Source organism: Camponotus vicinus, unplaced genomic scaffold, assembly GCF_025532165.1.
Source record: "Camponotus vicinus isolate PSW18456_S1 unplaced genomic scaffold, iyCamVici1.0 SCAF_13, whole genome shotgun sequence".
Taxonomy (NCBI): Eukaryota; Metazoa; Arthropoda; class Insecta; order Hymenoptera; family Formicidae; genus Camponotus; species Camponotus vicinus.
In genome coordinates, this window is record NW_028141949.1 from 15,350,049 (window position 1) to 15,367,284 (window position 17,236).

Consider the following 17,236-nt stretch of genomic DNA (forward strand, 5'->3'; position numbering starts at 1 on the left):
TTTATCCAAGTAAAATATAAAAATAAATAAATTGAAGTAATGCCTATTAAAAAATTGTGGAGGAAGGATAAATACAAAGTATAATCACTCTTATATCGTACCGGGAAAAGCTTTCATTATGGTAAGACGGCAAACGCCATTTCTGTATTGGATATCATGGCTCGCAGAATTTTCGACGATCCTACGATCCTTCGACCAAAGGATATTAGGCTGCGGTTCAGCCTGAACGATACATTCGAATCTAGCCGGTTGTCCGCTCACTACCGCGATATCCTTCAATGGCTGAAATATAATTATAAATATTTCTATTATTAATACAAACAATTATCCATGATGATTATCGAAAAGCTGTTAACATTACCGTGATGAACGTGGGAGCCTTTTTCGGTAATATGTCAAGATAAGGCTGAATTACTTCCTTGGCCGATGATACGCCATTGCTCGTTGGCCACGGTGAGCCTACGATGTTTGATGAAATTTAATAAAAAAGATATTATATAATAAGAATGAACAATATCAGATGATTTAGAGCGATTTGTATAATAGAATCCGGCACGAGTAGCCAATTGTTAAATACTAAAAAGATGATTGATTAACATGCACAGAAATAAGAAGCGTCTGACATCAATGTTAAATAAGACTACCTCTTCTATGTAACCTCTTCTATATAATCATATTCCTAAATTGCATTTTGCGATGCAGTAAATATAAGAATCTCGAGAAGAGAATCCGAATGCAATCAGAAAAGCAAGAGCATAAGAATTCTAATGAAAACTACAAAAGTTATCGCAATCCAGAATCAACGAGAGAAATAAGATAGAAAAAGAAATAATACAACGAATGATCGAAGCGAGAAAAGTGCTGGAAACAATTAATAAAGGCAACAACATGTATTCTCGCGATGGCAGGCTTATACCTGCAGAGTCCACATTGCTAGGTGGTCCGGTAGCGCTACTATGTCTGGGAGATAGGCTCGGCAAACTTGGACTAAGAGAAAGCGGGCTAGGCGTAATGCGATCCCATCTTGACGGTGACACGGAGCTAGGTATGATGAGGCTCGGAGGTGCCATCATTGAGCTTTCCACACTCGATTGCTTTTTATTGAGATGTCTCGCGTCCTCGGCTTCGGAAAACTCGCTTTCCGACGTCGGTTCCCATTTGACAGTCTTCGAACTGCTAAATTTGCTTCCTGGCTTGCTCTGGCGATTCAAGAACGTGCCCTTTTTCGCGAAGCCATTCGCTTTCTTCTCGGTAAATTCGTGGACTATAGGTACATCTACGTCACTGGGGCGTCTCTGTCCTTGAATGCTCTTCTGACTGCTTTCAACCGTTTTCTTGCCCTCACCAGGCAAAATGATACCGAATTCATAACCAAAGTCATACTTGAAATATATGAGCCCAGTGTCCGGATCGATTTGTTTTGTTCCTGTTTGCGCCAATGAGCATTACACGCTTATTATCTTTCAAATGTAATATATTTATAAATCTATTCATGCACATGCGCGCAGACAGAGTGTCTTACTGCTATGTATATTTTAAAATTATGTATTAAGTGTGAATGTATGTGTGTATGTTATACTTTTACTATATACATTTCTCTATTTACTACATATCTGTCTTTTAGATTAAGATAAGGCAATATTATTATATTACCGTGTTCGGAGACTCGCGATTCTTCTCTATAAGTTCTTGGCTCCTCACCATCCGTCGTCCTTGAATCGACAGGATGCTTCAGAATCGGCTTGCTCTGCCTCAAGTCCGACTGGATATCACTCACGAATTTCTCGGTTTTCGTTTTGAAGCTGCTTGTCATATCACTCATGTGACGTGACGCGATGTCTGCGAACGTTTCAGAGCTTTGTATTACGGAAAAAAAGGATTTATTCACTTTCCGCATATAGACGAAAGAGAAATTGTGACCAAATAAAAACCCAATAAGGTGAAAAAAAAATAACATGTACAACGAAAAGAATTACAGAATTATTACAAGAAGAAAGATAACTGAAAATCGACCCAAAGATTAATTAAAGCCAAATGAAGATGTAAAGTGATAATGAAAATCTATGTGTAATTATCCACCATTGTCGAGAATCAAAAATATACTTCTACCATCTGCGCTTCTACGATCGTCTACGTGAAAGCATTACGTGACATATTAAGATTTTTCTTACGATCCGCAGCTTTTTTTACGTCGCTCCTCGAAATAAATCCGTATTCGGGTGGCGAACCAGGCTGCAAAGTGCCATCGCTCTTTCCTGAAGCTGTTCGTTGCTGCTGATATCTCTGATGACTAATCGTTCCGTCTACATCTTCTTTGCGAATCTGCGACGTCAACGATGTTGTTGGAGGACCGCTGTCAAATTCCATCGGCGACACGACGCGCGTCTGCCTAATCGGAGTGCTTGATAATCTCGGGCTCTTTGCCGCGGGTGGTTGAACCTTTCGATAATACGGCTCCTCCGTATCACTATCAGCCGGGGTCCATTTTGCCCGAATTCTGCCGGAGTCTACGTCGCTCTCGTAATCAGATTCACGAAATTGTCCCTGCACAAATTTCTTCGGTACAGGCACGTGATAATTCGTTTGCTGTTTCGGGATCGGCGCGGTGTCGCCGAATTTGATGACGCGGCTCGTTTGCTCGACAGTGACGATTCTCCTGGTGGTCTCCGTCGACTCGTCCATCTTAACTGTTTTCTTGGTTTCTGTGCCCACTGCGTTTGTAAACGGCACGCTTGTATGCGCCTCGTAAAACTGTTGTTGCGGTTGCTGCGGTGGCGCATACGCGATTTCCGGCGGAGAACCGGGTAAGAGAACTGTCTTCGGCTTTGTCGGTGTTGCTGCTACTGTATGATACTTGCTCAGCTTCGCTGGCTTTCCTATGTGGAAAAGTTTGTCCAAAAGTTCGAAACAAATTTTCGAGACAAATGTTCGAGGAAAGAGCGAAACGAGAAGAGAGAGCACACCTCAGAAGAGCACATACATCATATTTCTATATTAATAGAGTAGAGCAGCTTTCGGTTTCACAGACCTCGTTAGGACCGAGCAGTCAAGATTCAAAGTTTCGAGTTCAATATGTACTAAACATTACGTCCATCAATTAAATATCGACGACATCTCGGAATTTTCTCGACCTCACGATGATGAAACCGGTTATAAAGCAAGAGTGGAAGGCGCATTTCATAGACAGCCGATTCATGTTTTGCAGAAATAAATGCGATGGGTTGAAGATTAAAATTTAATAATTATTTCACAAAGAAACGCTGAAGAGAAAAAACATGCAAATAAAAAAGAAAATTAGAGAAATAAGAAAACGTGTCTTTGATGTAAAATTCTCTTTCTCATCGAGAGAATTATACATCATTAGCTGGAAGCAAAAGTTAGATTGTAACGGTTACTTTCTATTTAAAAATACATAAAATTAATAATGCAATTTGGATTAAACAGTGGTTAAGTTACGTGAACTCTATATTGTTCACTTTTCTGTTCTTTTCTGTCTATTACTAACATATTTACAATAAAACGATTTTTAATATGATATACACATAAATAACTCCATAAAAATCAGTTTTAAATATTTAAAATTTTTTCAAATTAATGTAATAAAATGAAAACTGCAAATATAACAAATATACTAAAATCTCGCAATACTGGACATTTCAGTTCAAGCGTCAAACTTAATAAAAAGTAGTAGCATAATACCTGAATCGATGACACTAAATTTCGTAAAGCTTGGCGATGTTCTGCGATCGTAGTCGCTTTCATAGTCGCTCTCGCGGAAATCGCCCTTCACAAACTTCGAAGGACTCGGAGAGATTGGTAGGACCTTTTCCACTGGTTCCAATTTTTTGTACGACTGATCCATGGAATGCCCAGTTTCCTGTTAAACATTATTTCATTAAGAGACTTAATTTCTGTATATAAAGTTTTTGTGCTACAAAAAATATTAAACACACAATTTTTAATACATTCCGATTGTTAATGTGCACACATATTAAAGTCTACGGCTACAAAATATTTCATAGCAATTTATCGCTCTATTTATTATGTTTTAACTTTCTAGGCAAGCATAAAATAACAACATTCGAAGTGACACACGCATCTCGAAAATGTCGAACCTTCAAGGATTCGAATCTGCGTAAACCGCCGCTCGTCGAAGAAAAACTCTTCTCGAGCGAACTGTGTTGTTGTTGAACAACTTTGGGAGGCGTTGGTGTACAAATAGGTGACGAAACGAAAGAAGATTCTTCTTTTTGTAAATGATCAGATTTGTAACTGTGACTCTCGAAGGATTTCGTCCTACTTTCCGTGGTACGAGTCTCCGTGTGCATCATCGTTGAAGAACCATCACGTTTGCCAAAAGATTTCTGCGTCGTAGTTGTCGTAGATGAAGCCTTCTGTTGGAATGGCTCATCTGTGTCCGCCATGTAACCGCTTTCCTGCTGAAAAACTTTTGTCTTGAATTTCGGAGATTCCGGTTTCTTGGTGGAAGGAGATTTCGGAACGTTATTCTTTGCTGTCGCTTGCATATAAGTCGGTGGAGAGCCGGGTTTCAAAGGAATCGAGCTTTGCTGCTGCTTGGATTCTCTCTCGTGTCGTTTAAATGTCGTCTTTTTCATTGTCTTTTCGGAAGATTCTGTAGTAACGAGCGATTTGGACGGTCCCGTGAAAAGCGCGGGGGACTCGAATTTTGAGGGAGGAAGTGGCTCGGGTTCGGTAGATCTCGGTCTCGTCGGTTGTTTCGAAACAGGTGCCTGGACTCTTCGATAGTGCGGCTCTTCATTATCGCTCTCGTATGGCCTCCACTTTGCTTTCGGACGACCTTCGAAATCAGACTCGTAATCGCTCTCATACGAACCCTTGACGAATTTTGACGGAGCCGGCGTCGAGAGCTTGACCGGTTTTTTGGCTGGAATAGGTGGCGGCGTGATACGTGCATCTTTCGGTGGAAGTACAGGTGGTTCTTCTTTCTTTTCTATCTTATGCTCCAATGGAGCTTCTTCTACAAAGGGTGGTGGAATATATCCAATTTCCGGAGGTGACCCTGGTTCAAGGATGATCGAATCGATTTCTGTTTCCGCAAGATGATGCGATGTCGCGAGTGATTTTATGACTGGTTCGACTTTTTTTACCAAGCCCGGTGCCTTTAACTCTTTATCTTCTGTCAAGCGTTTCGAGCTAAATTCTTCAAATTTCTGTATCGTTTCCGCTTTTTCTACATTATACTGACTCATGTATTTCTCGAGCAGAGCCTTCTCCTGTGCAGGATTCACAGTATGATCGACTTTAATCGTCTCGGCATTATAAATTATCGGACCAAGTTTGGACGTAGGCAGAGATCCTTCCGCTATCTTTTCCGTAAATTCTTGTGTACTGCTCCACGAGCGTTTCTCCACATTAGCGGATGACTCCGTGCTAATCTTTTTTATTTCACCTTGCGGCGTCTCCTCGACCTTCCGCGTAAATTCTCTCGAGGAGCTCTTATATTCGTCAACGGGAATATTCCATTCGCGTTTCTGAGTGGATTCGACCTGAGGTGGCCACGATTTTCTATTCGAATCCGCGTATTTCTTCGCCCAGGATTTTTCCATCGCCAGTGCGTCCGCGGATGGTTTGGGCGACGTTGCCCTCAGGACTTCTTGACTAGAGGCGGCCGAGTGACATCTGTATTCCGACAAGTCCGTAGATACATGCGACTTAGTTTCCACATCCGATGACGACGACCATGGTCTGCTAGGAGAAGTACTTCTCAAAACAGACGTTGAGGATACAGATGCGTATTTCGATGGTTCCAGCTTTTCCTCCTTAAAATATTTACTTTCCTTCTTTCCTTCAAATGCATCTCTCTTTATACATGTCTCTTCGAATATTTCTTTTTTCTCAAGTTCGAACGGTGGTGGTATCGTAAATGTGGGCTCCACAGGTTTAGTAGGTTCCGGTATTTTCGGAGTGGGAGTAGGAAAGATCTTCACGCCTCCGATAGGAGCGTCTATTGGGGAAAGTGTTTTGTCAAAGGATTCTTGTAGCTGCTTTGCCTTGACGAATACATCAGGGTGTTTTTTTTTTGCCTCCCCTGGCTTTGGCATGTAACATATCTCGGGAGGTGGTTCCGGCACCAGATTGAAACTTTTCATCATCGTTTCGGAGCTTTCTGTTTGCGAAATGAACGAATCAGAGATTATGCTTTCCTCCACCGCCGTTTTTTTTATTTCCGTTGGCTTAAAACTTTCGTATGGAAACTCAAACAGTTTATTTTCTACTCCGCGTGATGATGGTCCTTGTTCCAATTTAGTGAAAATATCCTGAACGGCTTTCTTTGTTGCTTGAAACTCTGACGGTCTTGCTTCTGTCGATTTCTTTACCTCTTGAAAGGTTGCTTGCTCATAATTTTTCGTTAATTTTCCAACTTTAGCTTCTTGAACTTGCCCCTCCTCTGTTAGTTTAATCATTTCCTTTGGTCCTTTTGGCACAGCCTCGCTTTCTTTCGTAATAGATTCGAAAAAGCTCAATGCATCTTTCTTTGCAATCGTAGACGTCTCTATGTTTTCATTTTCGATCGTTGATTTCTCTTCCGTTGTTATCAATGGCTTTGAAACGTCTTTTCTTTCGTCAGCTTCCTTTATCGCGATTTGCTCGGTTCGAAACTTGGACTCCATGATCGATGGAGTTTTATGTTCTAGTTTCATATGAAACTTCTGTTCCGTTTTCGTTTCGGATTCGTGAGATTCGATAATAGACGAGATCGTTTCCGATTTACTAGCCTTCATCTCCGGTCCATCGATTTTTTGTATAGTGTCGATTGTGTCGATTTTGTATGGTGTCGTGATTGGCTTGAATAATAGGCTCGGTTGGATCGCTGGTATCTGTTCGCTCGTCAAAATACTCGATGATATTTCTTCTTCCTTCCCCTTGGACTAAGCGCAAATAAATTATAATTGTACAAACATTTCTTAACGATTAAACATCATCTCTTTTTAATGTAAAGAACATTAAACTTTATATCCAATATTTTTCATATTATAGAATATATTAAAATTATATTTAGTTTTAAATTTATATATATATTTAAATTTATATAAAGTAAATTTTTTTGTACAAGAAACATAATAAAATACCTGAACAGCACTTTTATCCTGAATGTTTTCGTAGATGACAGTTTTATGCACCTCGACCATCGTATCGGGCTTTGGTTCAAAAACTGCAACATCAGCGATGCTCTGCGCTTCTCCACCGGCGTTCGTCGCACGTACCATGTATTTGCCAGCGTCATCTTCTTTAACTGTATAATGCAAAATTAACAATAAATTGCAAATATACAGAACTATAAAATAGAAAGAAAATAGTGGATAAAAACTGAATCAACTATGTAATAATTCCGTACCTTTGTCTATGAGTAATGTGTAACAATTTCCTTGTTGAGTAATTCTTAATTCTGGTGGTCGTTCATTGATCGGCACGTCATTTTTATACCAACCGACCGTTGGATCGGGTATACCGGTGATTTCTACTTCCATAATAACTCGATCGCCTTTCTTCGCTACTTGAGCCTTGAGACGTTTACCGAAAACCGGGGGAAATATTGTCTCTAAAATAAAGAATAAATTATTTTACATAATTCTACATATGTATGTATAATCTTTCTCAATCAATTCATACACGTATCACTTACTTTTGACAACGAGATCGGCTGTACTACTAGCATTTCCAACATCGTTGCTCACTGTACAAGTATAACGTCCAGCGTCTTTCACATTGACATTTTTTAGTTCCAATTTCACGTGATTATGGGCATAACTGATTTTCACATTATCCATTACTGTCAATTCTTGACCATTCTTTGACCATAGAACCGTCGGTTGCGGAAAACCTGAAATAAACCGATAGTAATAGTAATGATAAAAGAAATAATCATAAATATATTAATAAAAAAAAATCGCAATTTTTAAATTTTACACAATTAGAATGTTTTACTTGCACTCACCATCGATAATACCCTCGAAAACAATGTCTTCTCCTTGATCGACAATCATTCCTGTAAGCGGCGAGACGAATCTAGGCGCTACCGGCTTCCGAGATGGCTTCTGAATTTGATTCGCCTTGATGTCACGTTTCATGCCTTCCGCCTCTTCAGAAACGAGAACAGTTTTCTCTTGTCGCATCTCGCCAGGCCGATCCTGGATTATTTTTTCGAATTCCTCGATTTTGTGAGACTATTGAAGATAATAATCTCAATTAATAAATGCCACACGATGTTTATATTATAAATATTTGATATAATAAGATGAAAAGGAACACAACTACTTTCACAAAAAATACTGCATAGTATAATACAAATGTAATACAAATGTATTGAATATATTTACCTGTACGACAGGTGGTGCTCCGTCTTCCGAAGTAGATTGCTCCGAACTTTGTACAGTTGTTTTTGTGCAAACACTGGTAGGTTCTTGTCCGGATTGCGATAAAGAGGAAGTCATAGATGACGATAGGAATTCCTTCTTCGTCGTCGTTGACGAGGAATGCGTGACGGTTGATGACATTTTCGTTAGCACTTGACTCTCGCTACCGCCTTCATGATACGTTTTCTCGCTTGCGAAGTGCTTATCGCTACTGCTTGCAGGATGCATAATGTCTGCAGGAAAATGTGGAACCAACTCGAGTACTTCTTCGATCTCACCTGCAGTCTGTCTCACTGATCCGCTATCTAGAATTTAATCCACTTATGTCAATAAAGTTAATTACATTCTTCTGATGCGCGGTTAATGATAAAATACTTTGGCAGATATTACGACCGATAATTAAAAAAAAAATAGTATATATTCGATTCATGTTATTAAAGACTGTTAAATCAATATTTTTATAATCGTTGTCATTTTATTTTTATTTCAATATTTTATCTTTTTATTCTATATTTTAATTCCAAACAATAATTAATAAAATTAACAGATAAATAAAAAGATAGGTACACAACCGAATCACTTCCACGAAATTAATTATATCTTATTTTAATTGCATATAACATGTGCACTTCATGTATATAAATTTAAAATATTAAAGATAAAAAGTGCTGGAACGTACTAAACGCAAAGCCAAAGTGCTCCCAGAGAAGTAACGAAATACTTTGCCTACGATCCACGACAGAAATAGTATCGTTCACCTAGTAATAGGTGAATCGAGCACTCGGCTGCGATATATAACCCCGGACGATCGTCCCAATTTATCGTTGTCACTCTGCGTTCTTTATTGATGCGCGCATAATATGCATGACATCCAATAAACGATGTTACTTTATACTCTCTTTCGTATATATATTTATCCTGAGTCTCTTCTTCTCATTAATTGAAAAAACTAATAAATTTATAGAGCATGCACTATGGGATATTAACGTAATCTTTCTTAAATTTGTACATATTTTTAAATATTTAATTATATAACTAAATGAAATATTTTAATATTATATTAATAAATCGACATTCTTTAAGGAATTTGATAACTAAATTTATCAATTTAGTCTTTCTATCAGTATTCAAAAAATATTTTTATAAGTTATAAAGACAATATGCCCGTATGCATCGCGCAAAATTATCCGATGAAGCGAACATCGAGCAGAGAACGATGCTCTCTGCTACGAAAATGTAATTCTTTAAAGTTAGCGACTCAGGAGCAGACTATGCGCCGAGAATTCGCATCGATAAAAATAACACATGTTTCTGCGTATACATGATGGGGGGAAGAGAAACAGGTGAGGGGAAGAAGTGCTGAGTGACTTTGTTGTTTTCTTAATATTTTTCAAATTTTTTTGCCTCGAAATATGATCCCAGTTTTCTCTCTTAAGTTTATTCTCATATCTATACTCGCGATGCTCTAATGTTCTGCGCGCAAGAGCGAAGGGAAGCGTAAATTTATATATTCAGGTCACGCTATAAATGCAATATATATGAAGGTGATCATCAAGCATATACATGCTTAGCAATGTCAAAGCAAAAACACGTAACATTTTAAAAAGACAAACAACACTATTAAATTTCTAAATTAAGGTATTTCTAATTAAAGGCATACAATTGGCGTTACACATACATTACAGGTACATTTGACTGGGTAAAGAGTATTAATAACTTGTGGCATCGTTATGCATTCTTTGCGACATTATGGTAGAAAAAAATGGAGTAACTAGTGATACACGCAATTTTCTTATATAAAGTAATTAGTAAATTTTCTTATATAAAGTAATTAGTAAAAAAAAATTAATGAAACACAAAATAAAAGTGCATGTGTACGTCACTTACCAATTTCCACTTTAGCGCTACAAGTCGCTTTACCAGCCGCGTTTTCCGCTACACAAGAAATCGTGCCAACGTGCGCATCTCCGACTTCAGGAATCGTTAAAACTTGCCGATCTCCGCTAACGGAAACTAGGAAATCTTTTCCATGAACCGGCCGATCATTAAACAACCACTGAATCTGTAAAGAAAAATCTCACTAATCAAATTTATCAACTGCAGTGGGAGATATAATGAATAAGCGCGCGCGTGCAAGAACAAATTTCCTTGTTATATTCGACAATTTACAATTTTTTTTGATGGGGTGACTGAATGCTGGCAAAGTTCATGGTACCTGACAAGATCACGGCGCTTCGCACCGCGTCGAAAGTTCCACCTTACGCTTCGCGGCGCGACTGCAATCGTGGCTTTGAGATATATATTGTTCACGTTTAAATATAACTCGTCGGGGGTAGCGAAATTATTCTTACTCCGTCCTGACAGGCTGGCCAACCTCTTACATCTAGATTGTTTACACGATCCATACAAATTTCAAACGACTACCATTTCAGGAGTCGCGTGTCAAATGATTTCTCTTACTCACGTTTATTGTACGAGGTCTGGAGTAAGTTTACACGCAATATAAACACATACGAATTTGTTAAATCTATTTATATATTAATGTTATGTGTTTTTGATATCGCTTACGTTATTACCAATCTGTCTCGATTATAATTATAAAATCGATTAATCTTATTAAATCTCATGATATTCTATTCTAATGTCTCATTATTATCTTTACATTTACAAGAGTAATTACAAAGCGTATTTTGTCAAAAAATCGCATAATAAATATAATAGTGCTTGTGCATTTGTAGTTTTTAGATTAATAGATTATGCTCTCTAATCTTTTTTATCCATCCATTAAAAACATTTTTAATATAACTGATTAATCAAAATATACGGATATTTTTGTTGTATGCGACATTTTTTCGATAAGTTCAATAAGAGATGCTATTTTTGAGGATAAAATATTTTACTGTATATGAGATTTATATACCTTGGGAGAAGGTTTACCGATGACGATGCATTCAAATTTTGTCGAGATACCTTCGGGGATTCTTCGGTCTTCGAATACTTCTTTGAACGCCGGTCGAATTAATTTTTCTTCCATTTGAATAAACTCTTCGTTTCTCTTAAAATCACCGAGCGTTTTCACAACCAGCCTGGCGAAAGCTTTCGCCTCGCCATGTATATTTATGGCTTTTGCCACATAATTGCCTTTATCTTCCGGTATCGTTGACAAAATTTTCAGAAGCCCTGTTCCATCTTCCTTTTTCTTAATCTGCGACAATTATATACATATCATAATTATTGATTAAACACGTTAAATATAAGATATTGTGCAATCTATCCCGAATATAATACTCGCCAGAATTCTTTCACTTTGAGTGACTTCACCGTCGTCCGAGTACCATTTCAGATCAGGTTTAGGTTCTCCAGTCACGGCACATTCGAAAATCGCATCTTCGCCCTCAGCCACAAGCAAATCTGTCGGAAGTCTAGCGAACTTTGGCGCGGAACCTTCAACGAGGACTTCTTCCGTTTCCTGTACTCGATCGATTACATCCGAGATGTGAGATGTAGCTGTAAATAAAAATAAAAATATTTATATAAAATAAATTAAACTTCTAATTATTTTAAGAAAGTATTTTGTTATTTTTGAGTATTTTTGTGAGTACGTACGTGTAACTGTTAATGTACACTGACTAGAAGCTTCACCGCCAGAATTGATGGCGACTACTTTGTATACCCCAGCGTCATCCAGAAAAGCTTCATAAATAACTAGCGAGCATCTGTCACCTTGGAAGAGTAGCTGAAAGTCTGACGACTCCTTCACGGGTTGTTCATCGTGATACCATATCACCTGCAGGATAATTGAATTGATTGAAAAAGAATTAAATTGCTAGATGATTAATTTTGCGAGTAAACAAGTTTACCTCTGGTTCAGGCTGACCTATAATCACACAATCTAATCTAGCCGATCGCCCCTCTTGTATCTTGAGATCCTGCAGAGGTAATTGAATTTTCGGAATTATCAGTTCCGTATCGCTGCAAATGATATCGGACTCGTTGGTTTCGTGAAGCAAACGTCCTTTTACGGAAACGATGCAAGACGCGGTAGCCTCTCCGACTTCGTTCTTGGCAATCACCGTGTAACACCCGGCATCCTTTAGAAATGCTTCCGTGATGACTAGGCTTGTTCGTGCACCGTCCGTTTGAATCTGAAAAAAAAAGTTAAATAATTTCTGCTAAATCAATTTTATACCTTATAATTTACCCTATGATATCTAGTTTCCTCAATCGGTTTTCCATCATGAGCCCAGCTTAATTCGGGAATTGGTTCTCCTTTAGCTTCGCACTCCAATTTCACCCTTTGCCCTGCCCTGATCATAGCGTTTGATAACGGTGTCACAAAATATGGTTTCTTGGTGGAAATTTGCGCGGCTGAAATCAATGTCTATATAAATAACAAGAAAAAACGCGTAATTCTCTCTTTCTCTTTCTTAATAAAACAAAGTGATAATCTTACGTTCTACGTCCAGAGAAGCAGTAGTAGACGACTGCCCCCATCGATTCGTTGCTTTACAGGTATACAAGGCTTTATCCTCCAAGAAAATTTCATCAAACTTCAAAACAGCTTCCCCATTATTAAAAGTGATGACGTAATCCGGAGAATTATCAATGTTGGTGTCGTTCTTATACCATTGCACTGTTGGAAGAGGATTTCCCTCAACGGTGCATTCTAATCTATGTGAATTTCCCTCCCTCGCAGAAGAGGGTAACAATTCTTTCACGAAAACGGGAGCGCTCGGTTGCTCTTCAGTGATAGTTTCTAAAATTGAGAATTTTAAATTATTAGTACATATCGAAAACAATATACATCTAGAACAACAGTAAATCAAACCTATGACAGTGAGGGTGGCTGATGTTTCGACAGAGCCGCGAATATTAAATGCGCGGCAAGTGTACTTTGCGGAATCCTCAGCGAATGTCTCTTCTATTTTCAAAGTACAAATGCCGTCCGTATAAGTCGTTACGTAGTCTGGATTATTCAAAATCGATATTCCGTCTTTGTACCAGACTATTTCTGGCGTCGGTTGACCAATCAAGCGACACTCGAAACTGAATTCCTTGCCTTCTTGAATCGTCGCATCGCTTAAAGAAACTGTGAATTCTGGAGCCAATGAAACTATTTTGTCTGCTTCTGTGTCTTCAACGTGATCGCGCATTTCAGTGGGATGTGTTTCCTCGGACACGAGGTTTCTCGACGGACTAGCTTCCTTTTGAATAATCGGAACATTTTTCTCGATTTCCATCTATTAATGAATGAATTTAATGAATACAGATTACGATAAAAAATTTTTATAATAATCAAAATACACCGTTTGCAATACCTTTTGAAGAATGTGAATCTCTTTGGTTGTCATGGCGGAAGTAATGGTTTCTTCAACTACTGTCTCATCGGTTTGAGCAGAGACAGAATGAGAGACAGCAGGAGGAGCAACTTTTCGAGCTTCCTCCTCTTTCAACTTTCTCGCTTCTATTGCAGCTTTGTCCAAGGTCTCAGCGGCAAGCTGTTCCGCAAGTTTCCTCGCATTTTCAGCTTCCATTCTGGCAGCTTCCGCCGCGGCCATTTCTATTTTAGCAGCCTCTAATTTCTTGTCAGCTTCCAGTTTCTCGGTGCGCAGCCTCTCCCGCAGATCCTCAGCGTTTTGCAAATTTTGACTCAAAGTGCGCAGTTCGGAAGAAACGACTGCAAAAGAATCCAACATTTGCCGATTTTCTACAACCACTTCGTTGAATTGCGGAAGCCTGTCGGTACCTAAAACATTATGTTGCAAAGAAATTTCTGCGTACTAATTTTTTTCTCTTGTTTATAAGTGTAATGTTACTTACCGAAAACTATCGTCGATAATCGTTTGAGCTCTTCGATCCTTTTATCTTGCTGTTCTTCGCCCGGTTTTATATAAGCGTCGATCTCTTGCATCAAATTTGTGACTTCTTCAGGCACTTTTACCGTTGTTGCCTTACGTGCAACGATTACCAAGAGTTTGCTGCCTTCTCTAAACCATTGCTTTGCTTCTTCCAAAAGTACGAAATACTCGATACTTAAATTTATTCGCTTCTTGGTATTTTTAATGCATTCTCTCAAATGATACCATCGGTTTTGCAGAGATGAAATCTCATCTGTCATTTGTGGCGTTAACGGAAAGATGGTTTCTTCCGTTTTTTTCACAAATGTTTCAATTTTTTCTTCCAAAGTCTAATAACAAAAATGTAAATTAACGATAAAATCTATTCAAAGGTTCTGAGAGATTATTTTAACTTACTATTATAGTTTGTTCAAACTGTTCAAAAGCAACCAATGCCGCTCTCGACGCCGACAAATTGTCACCGATTTTTTCGTCCACGTTTTTTAACTGTTCGTTCAAGTCGCGCAGATCTGAGTTAATCTTTTCGATATCCTCTCTAAAAATGCAAAGTCGTCGATGTTTTTCGAGACGATTTGATGTTTCGATTTGAAATGATTCGAACTCAGCGTCCACGGAATCTATTGCGCTTTTGAGTTTTCCGGCATCTTGTGTCGCTGATTCTAATGGTTCCTGTAGCCTAATGATGTCGATTATTTCTTCAGATGTTGTACGTATTCGTAGCAAAGATTCCGCAATAGACGTTTTCGATATGTTGAATTCGTTTAATGTGCTATCCACATCAATAGGCCTTGTAAAACTTAATACACGTTCAATCTCTTGCTTTGCTTGATCAATTTTACGCTCAATCTTAAAAAACAATGAAATATAATTTATATATTAGATATATATGAATTACATAAGCTGTATAGAGATATTTAGTATATTCAAAATCTATTTTTTACCTCCTCGAGATTCTTAAAAATAGAGATTAAAGATTCAAGTAATGTCTTGTAATCCTTGACGACAGTATTCATCTTTTCTTGCGTTTGTACAAGTCTCTCTGAAATCTGCTCGGTTGTTTTAACTTCATCTATAATTTAATTAATTTCTTAACTAAATAAATCTTGTTAAATGAAGTACATAAAGTAAATATATTTTAATTACCTTTTTCGATGAATACTCGAATGCTTTTGATTTTGCTATCCAATTCCTGAAGAGCTGTGTTTAACTCAGATAAAATCCGTCGTTTTACATCCTTTAAATTATCCAAAATATCGGCTATTCTAGTGGATCGTGTTGTAATCACTGGATACAACGTTGTCTCAAGTTTCATAATCCACGCTAATGTCTATATAAATCAATAAGTCAATAATAATTAAAATTAGAGAAAAGATTTCCAAGTAACTACTTACTAAAAGTAAATATTTTTAATATTATTTTATATTTTTTTCGCGACATACGTGTTTCATTTTATAATTGCCAATGTAAAATAAATAAATTGAAAATTGATGTAACGTAAATAAATTTAATACAAATTTAAAGTAGAAACTGTAAAAAAGAGAATAATATAAAACTTATTAATAAATTAAAAGTCACCTTTGTGCTTTCTTCAACTTTTCGCTCACATTCAATTCGTCTCTGTCTCGTAATTTCGATGGTAGTCTGCCATTTTTCCCATGATTCTGTTATAACCAATTGACGATTCACAAATTTCTCGAAAAGAGTCTGGACACACAGGCAAGCTCGCGATATATCAAGATAAGAGTCATCGATCTATGAAAAAAGAATTTGAATACAATTTTTACATTTCTTCAAAAATCTTTTCGCATCATTAACGTTAACTTTTTTTAAGTCTCAGAATACTTTACAAGTTACTTACATTGCCGGCTTCACCGAGAAATGCTTTTACACGATCATCCAATTTCTTGTAAAGAGGTTCAAGAGATTTCCATTTTCTTTCCAGCTCATTGATTCTGGTCTCATCTAATGTATCACACTTTTTCAATTCGTTATCGATATAATCCATTTCATTGGTCAATTCGTCGATAATTTCGTGAAACTGTATATAAATTGTACCCAAATCGATTCTTTTCAGCACCGCAATTTTTGTTTTCGTCCATTCGTCTTCAAGATTTCTTATTTTCGATCGCAATTCATATTTCTGAGTCTCATCGAGACGTTCTATGATTGGAAGAATCTCCAATTCTAAATGATCCACTTCCTCACTCTTATTCTCAAGATCGGAGAGCAATTGACAATGAACTCGACGAAAATCGCATGCCATTGTCAGATCGCTGCCCATGTCCTGATGCCCCTGCAGAAAGGCTTCAGCGATGCTAATCAACCAAGTTCGTAACGCGTCGTGCTTATCCAAGAATGTGGCAAGCATCCTTGAAATTTCCAGGCTTTCCTCTTTATGAGCTGTACACCGTTCCATCAAACAAATCTTGCGATTTTCCAATTCTTCTACAGTATTTTTTATACCCTAAATACGACACATATATATATTCAATACTATGTCATTCTTTACACATCTATTTTTGAATAAAATGTATATAAATAATAAAATCTGTATATAATAAACTAATATATGAATTATTTGTATCCTCTCAGTAACAATACGACCGTCTTACAAAATCAAAGAGAAACCTCTCACTGGTAGCTTGACTTAATGCGCGATAATAAGTACGTAACGATTAATTATCAGATGTAATTAATCGGTTAATCTGACCTCGGCACCAGGCGCTCCTCTTCCCGTGACATTCAGCAGCGCGTATCCTTCGGACAAGGGCTTTGAAGTCACATCTTCTATCGTAGTCACCGCTTGTGCGTGAAAACGCGCAAGTCGCGAGGAGTAAGGAGGATGCTCCGTTGTCATCAACTGAATCTCCAATTGGTCCAGCTTTGTCATAGCCTATGCATATCGCGTGATATTCGCGATTAAGTTCAAATTGACAAACGCAACTTAATAAATGTAATGCTACATTGCTTAATTGATTAAAT

General features: G+C 37.7%; 1 protein-coding gene across 7 annotated transcripts in view; it reads right to left on the reverse strand.

Annotated features, from left to right (window-relative positions):
* Positions 1-17,236, reverse strand: part of LOC145964331 (uncharacterized) — a 31,212-nt gene that overhangs the window by 1,567 nt on the left and 12,409 nt on the right. For 4 of the 7 annotated variants that reach the window (XR_014436420.1, XM_083086966.1, XM_083086965.1 and 1 more), the window contains 28 exons: positions 16,965-17,147; positions 16,113-16,718; positions 15,830-16,006; positions 15,398-15,581; positions 15,196-15,323; positions 14,651-15,100; positions 14,217-14,583; positions 13,715-14,142; positions 13,225-13,636; positions 12,850-13,152; positions 12,598-12,764; positions 12,257-12,541; positions 12,003-12,183; positions 11,689-11,903; positions 11,317-11,601; positions 10,284-10,458; positions 8,361-8,701; positions 7,979-8,207; positions 7,667-7,864; positions 7,379-7,582; positions 7,113-7,276; positions 4,116-6,911; positions 3,700-3,877; positions 2,172-2,876; positions 1,654-1,839; positions 917-1,426; positions 362-459; positions 102-282 (listed from right to left, as the gene is read on the reverse strand). Coding sequence is in view for 6 of the 7 variants with exons in the window: in XM_083086966.1 (XP_082943092.1) it covers positions 102-282; positions 362-459; positions 917-1,426; positions 1,654-1,839; positions 2,172-2,876; positions 3,700-3,877; positions 4,116-6,911; positions 7,113-7,276; positions 7,379-7,582; positions 7,667-7,864; positions 7,979-8,207; positions 8,361-8,701; positions 10,284-10,458; positions 11,317-11,601; positions 11,689-11,903; positions 12,003-12,183; positions 12,257-12,541; positions 12,598-12,764; positions 12,850-13,152; positions 13,225-13,636; positions 13,715-14,142; positions 14,217-14,583; positions 14,651-15,100; positions 15,196-15,323; positions 15,398-15,581; positions 15,830-16,006; positions 16,113-16,718; positions 16,965-17,147 (10,336 nt within the window). In the remaining variant the exon portion in view is untranslated. The remainder of the gene's footprint in view (positions 1-101; positions 283-361; positions 460-916; positions 1,427-1,653; positions 1,840-2,171; positions 2,877-3,699; positions 3,878-4,115; positions 6,912-7,112; positions 7,277-7,378; positions 7,583-7,666; positions 7,865-7,978; positions 8,208-8,360; positions 8,702-10,283; positions 10,459-11,316; positions 11,602-11,688; positions 11,904-12,002; positions 12,184-12,256; positions 12,542-12,597; positions 12,765-12,849; positions 13,153-13,224; positions 13,637-13,714; positions 14,143-14,216; positions 14,584-14,650; positions 15,101-15,195; positions 15,324-15,397; positions 15,582-15,829; positions 16,007-16,112; positions 16,719-16,964; positions 17,148-17,236) is intronic. The other 3 variants (XM_083086967.1, XM_083086968.1, XM_083086969.1) reach the window with 3 other exon arrangements.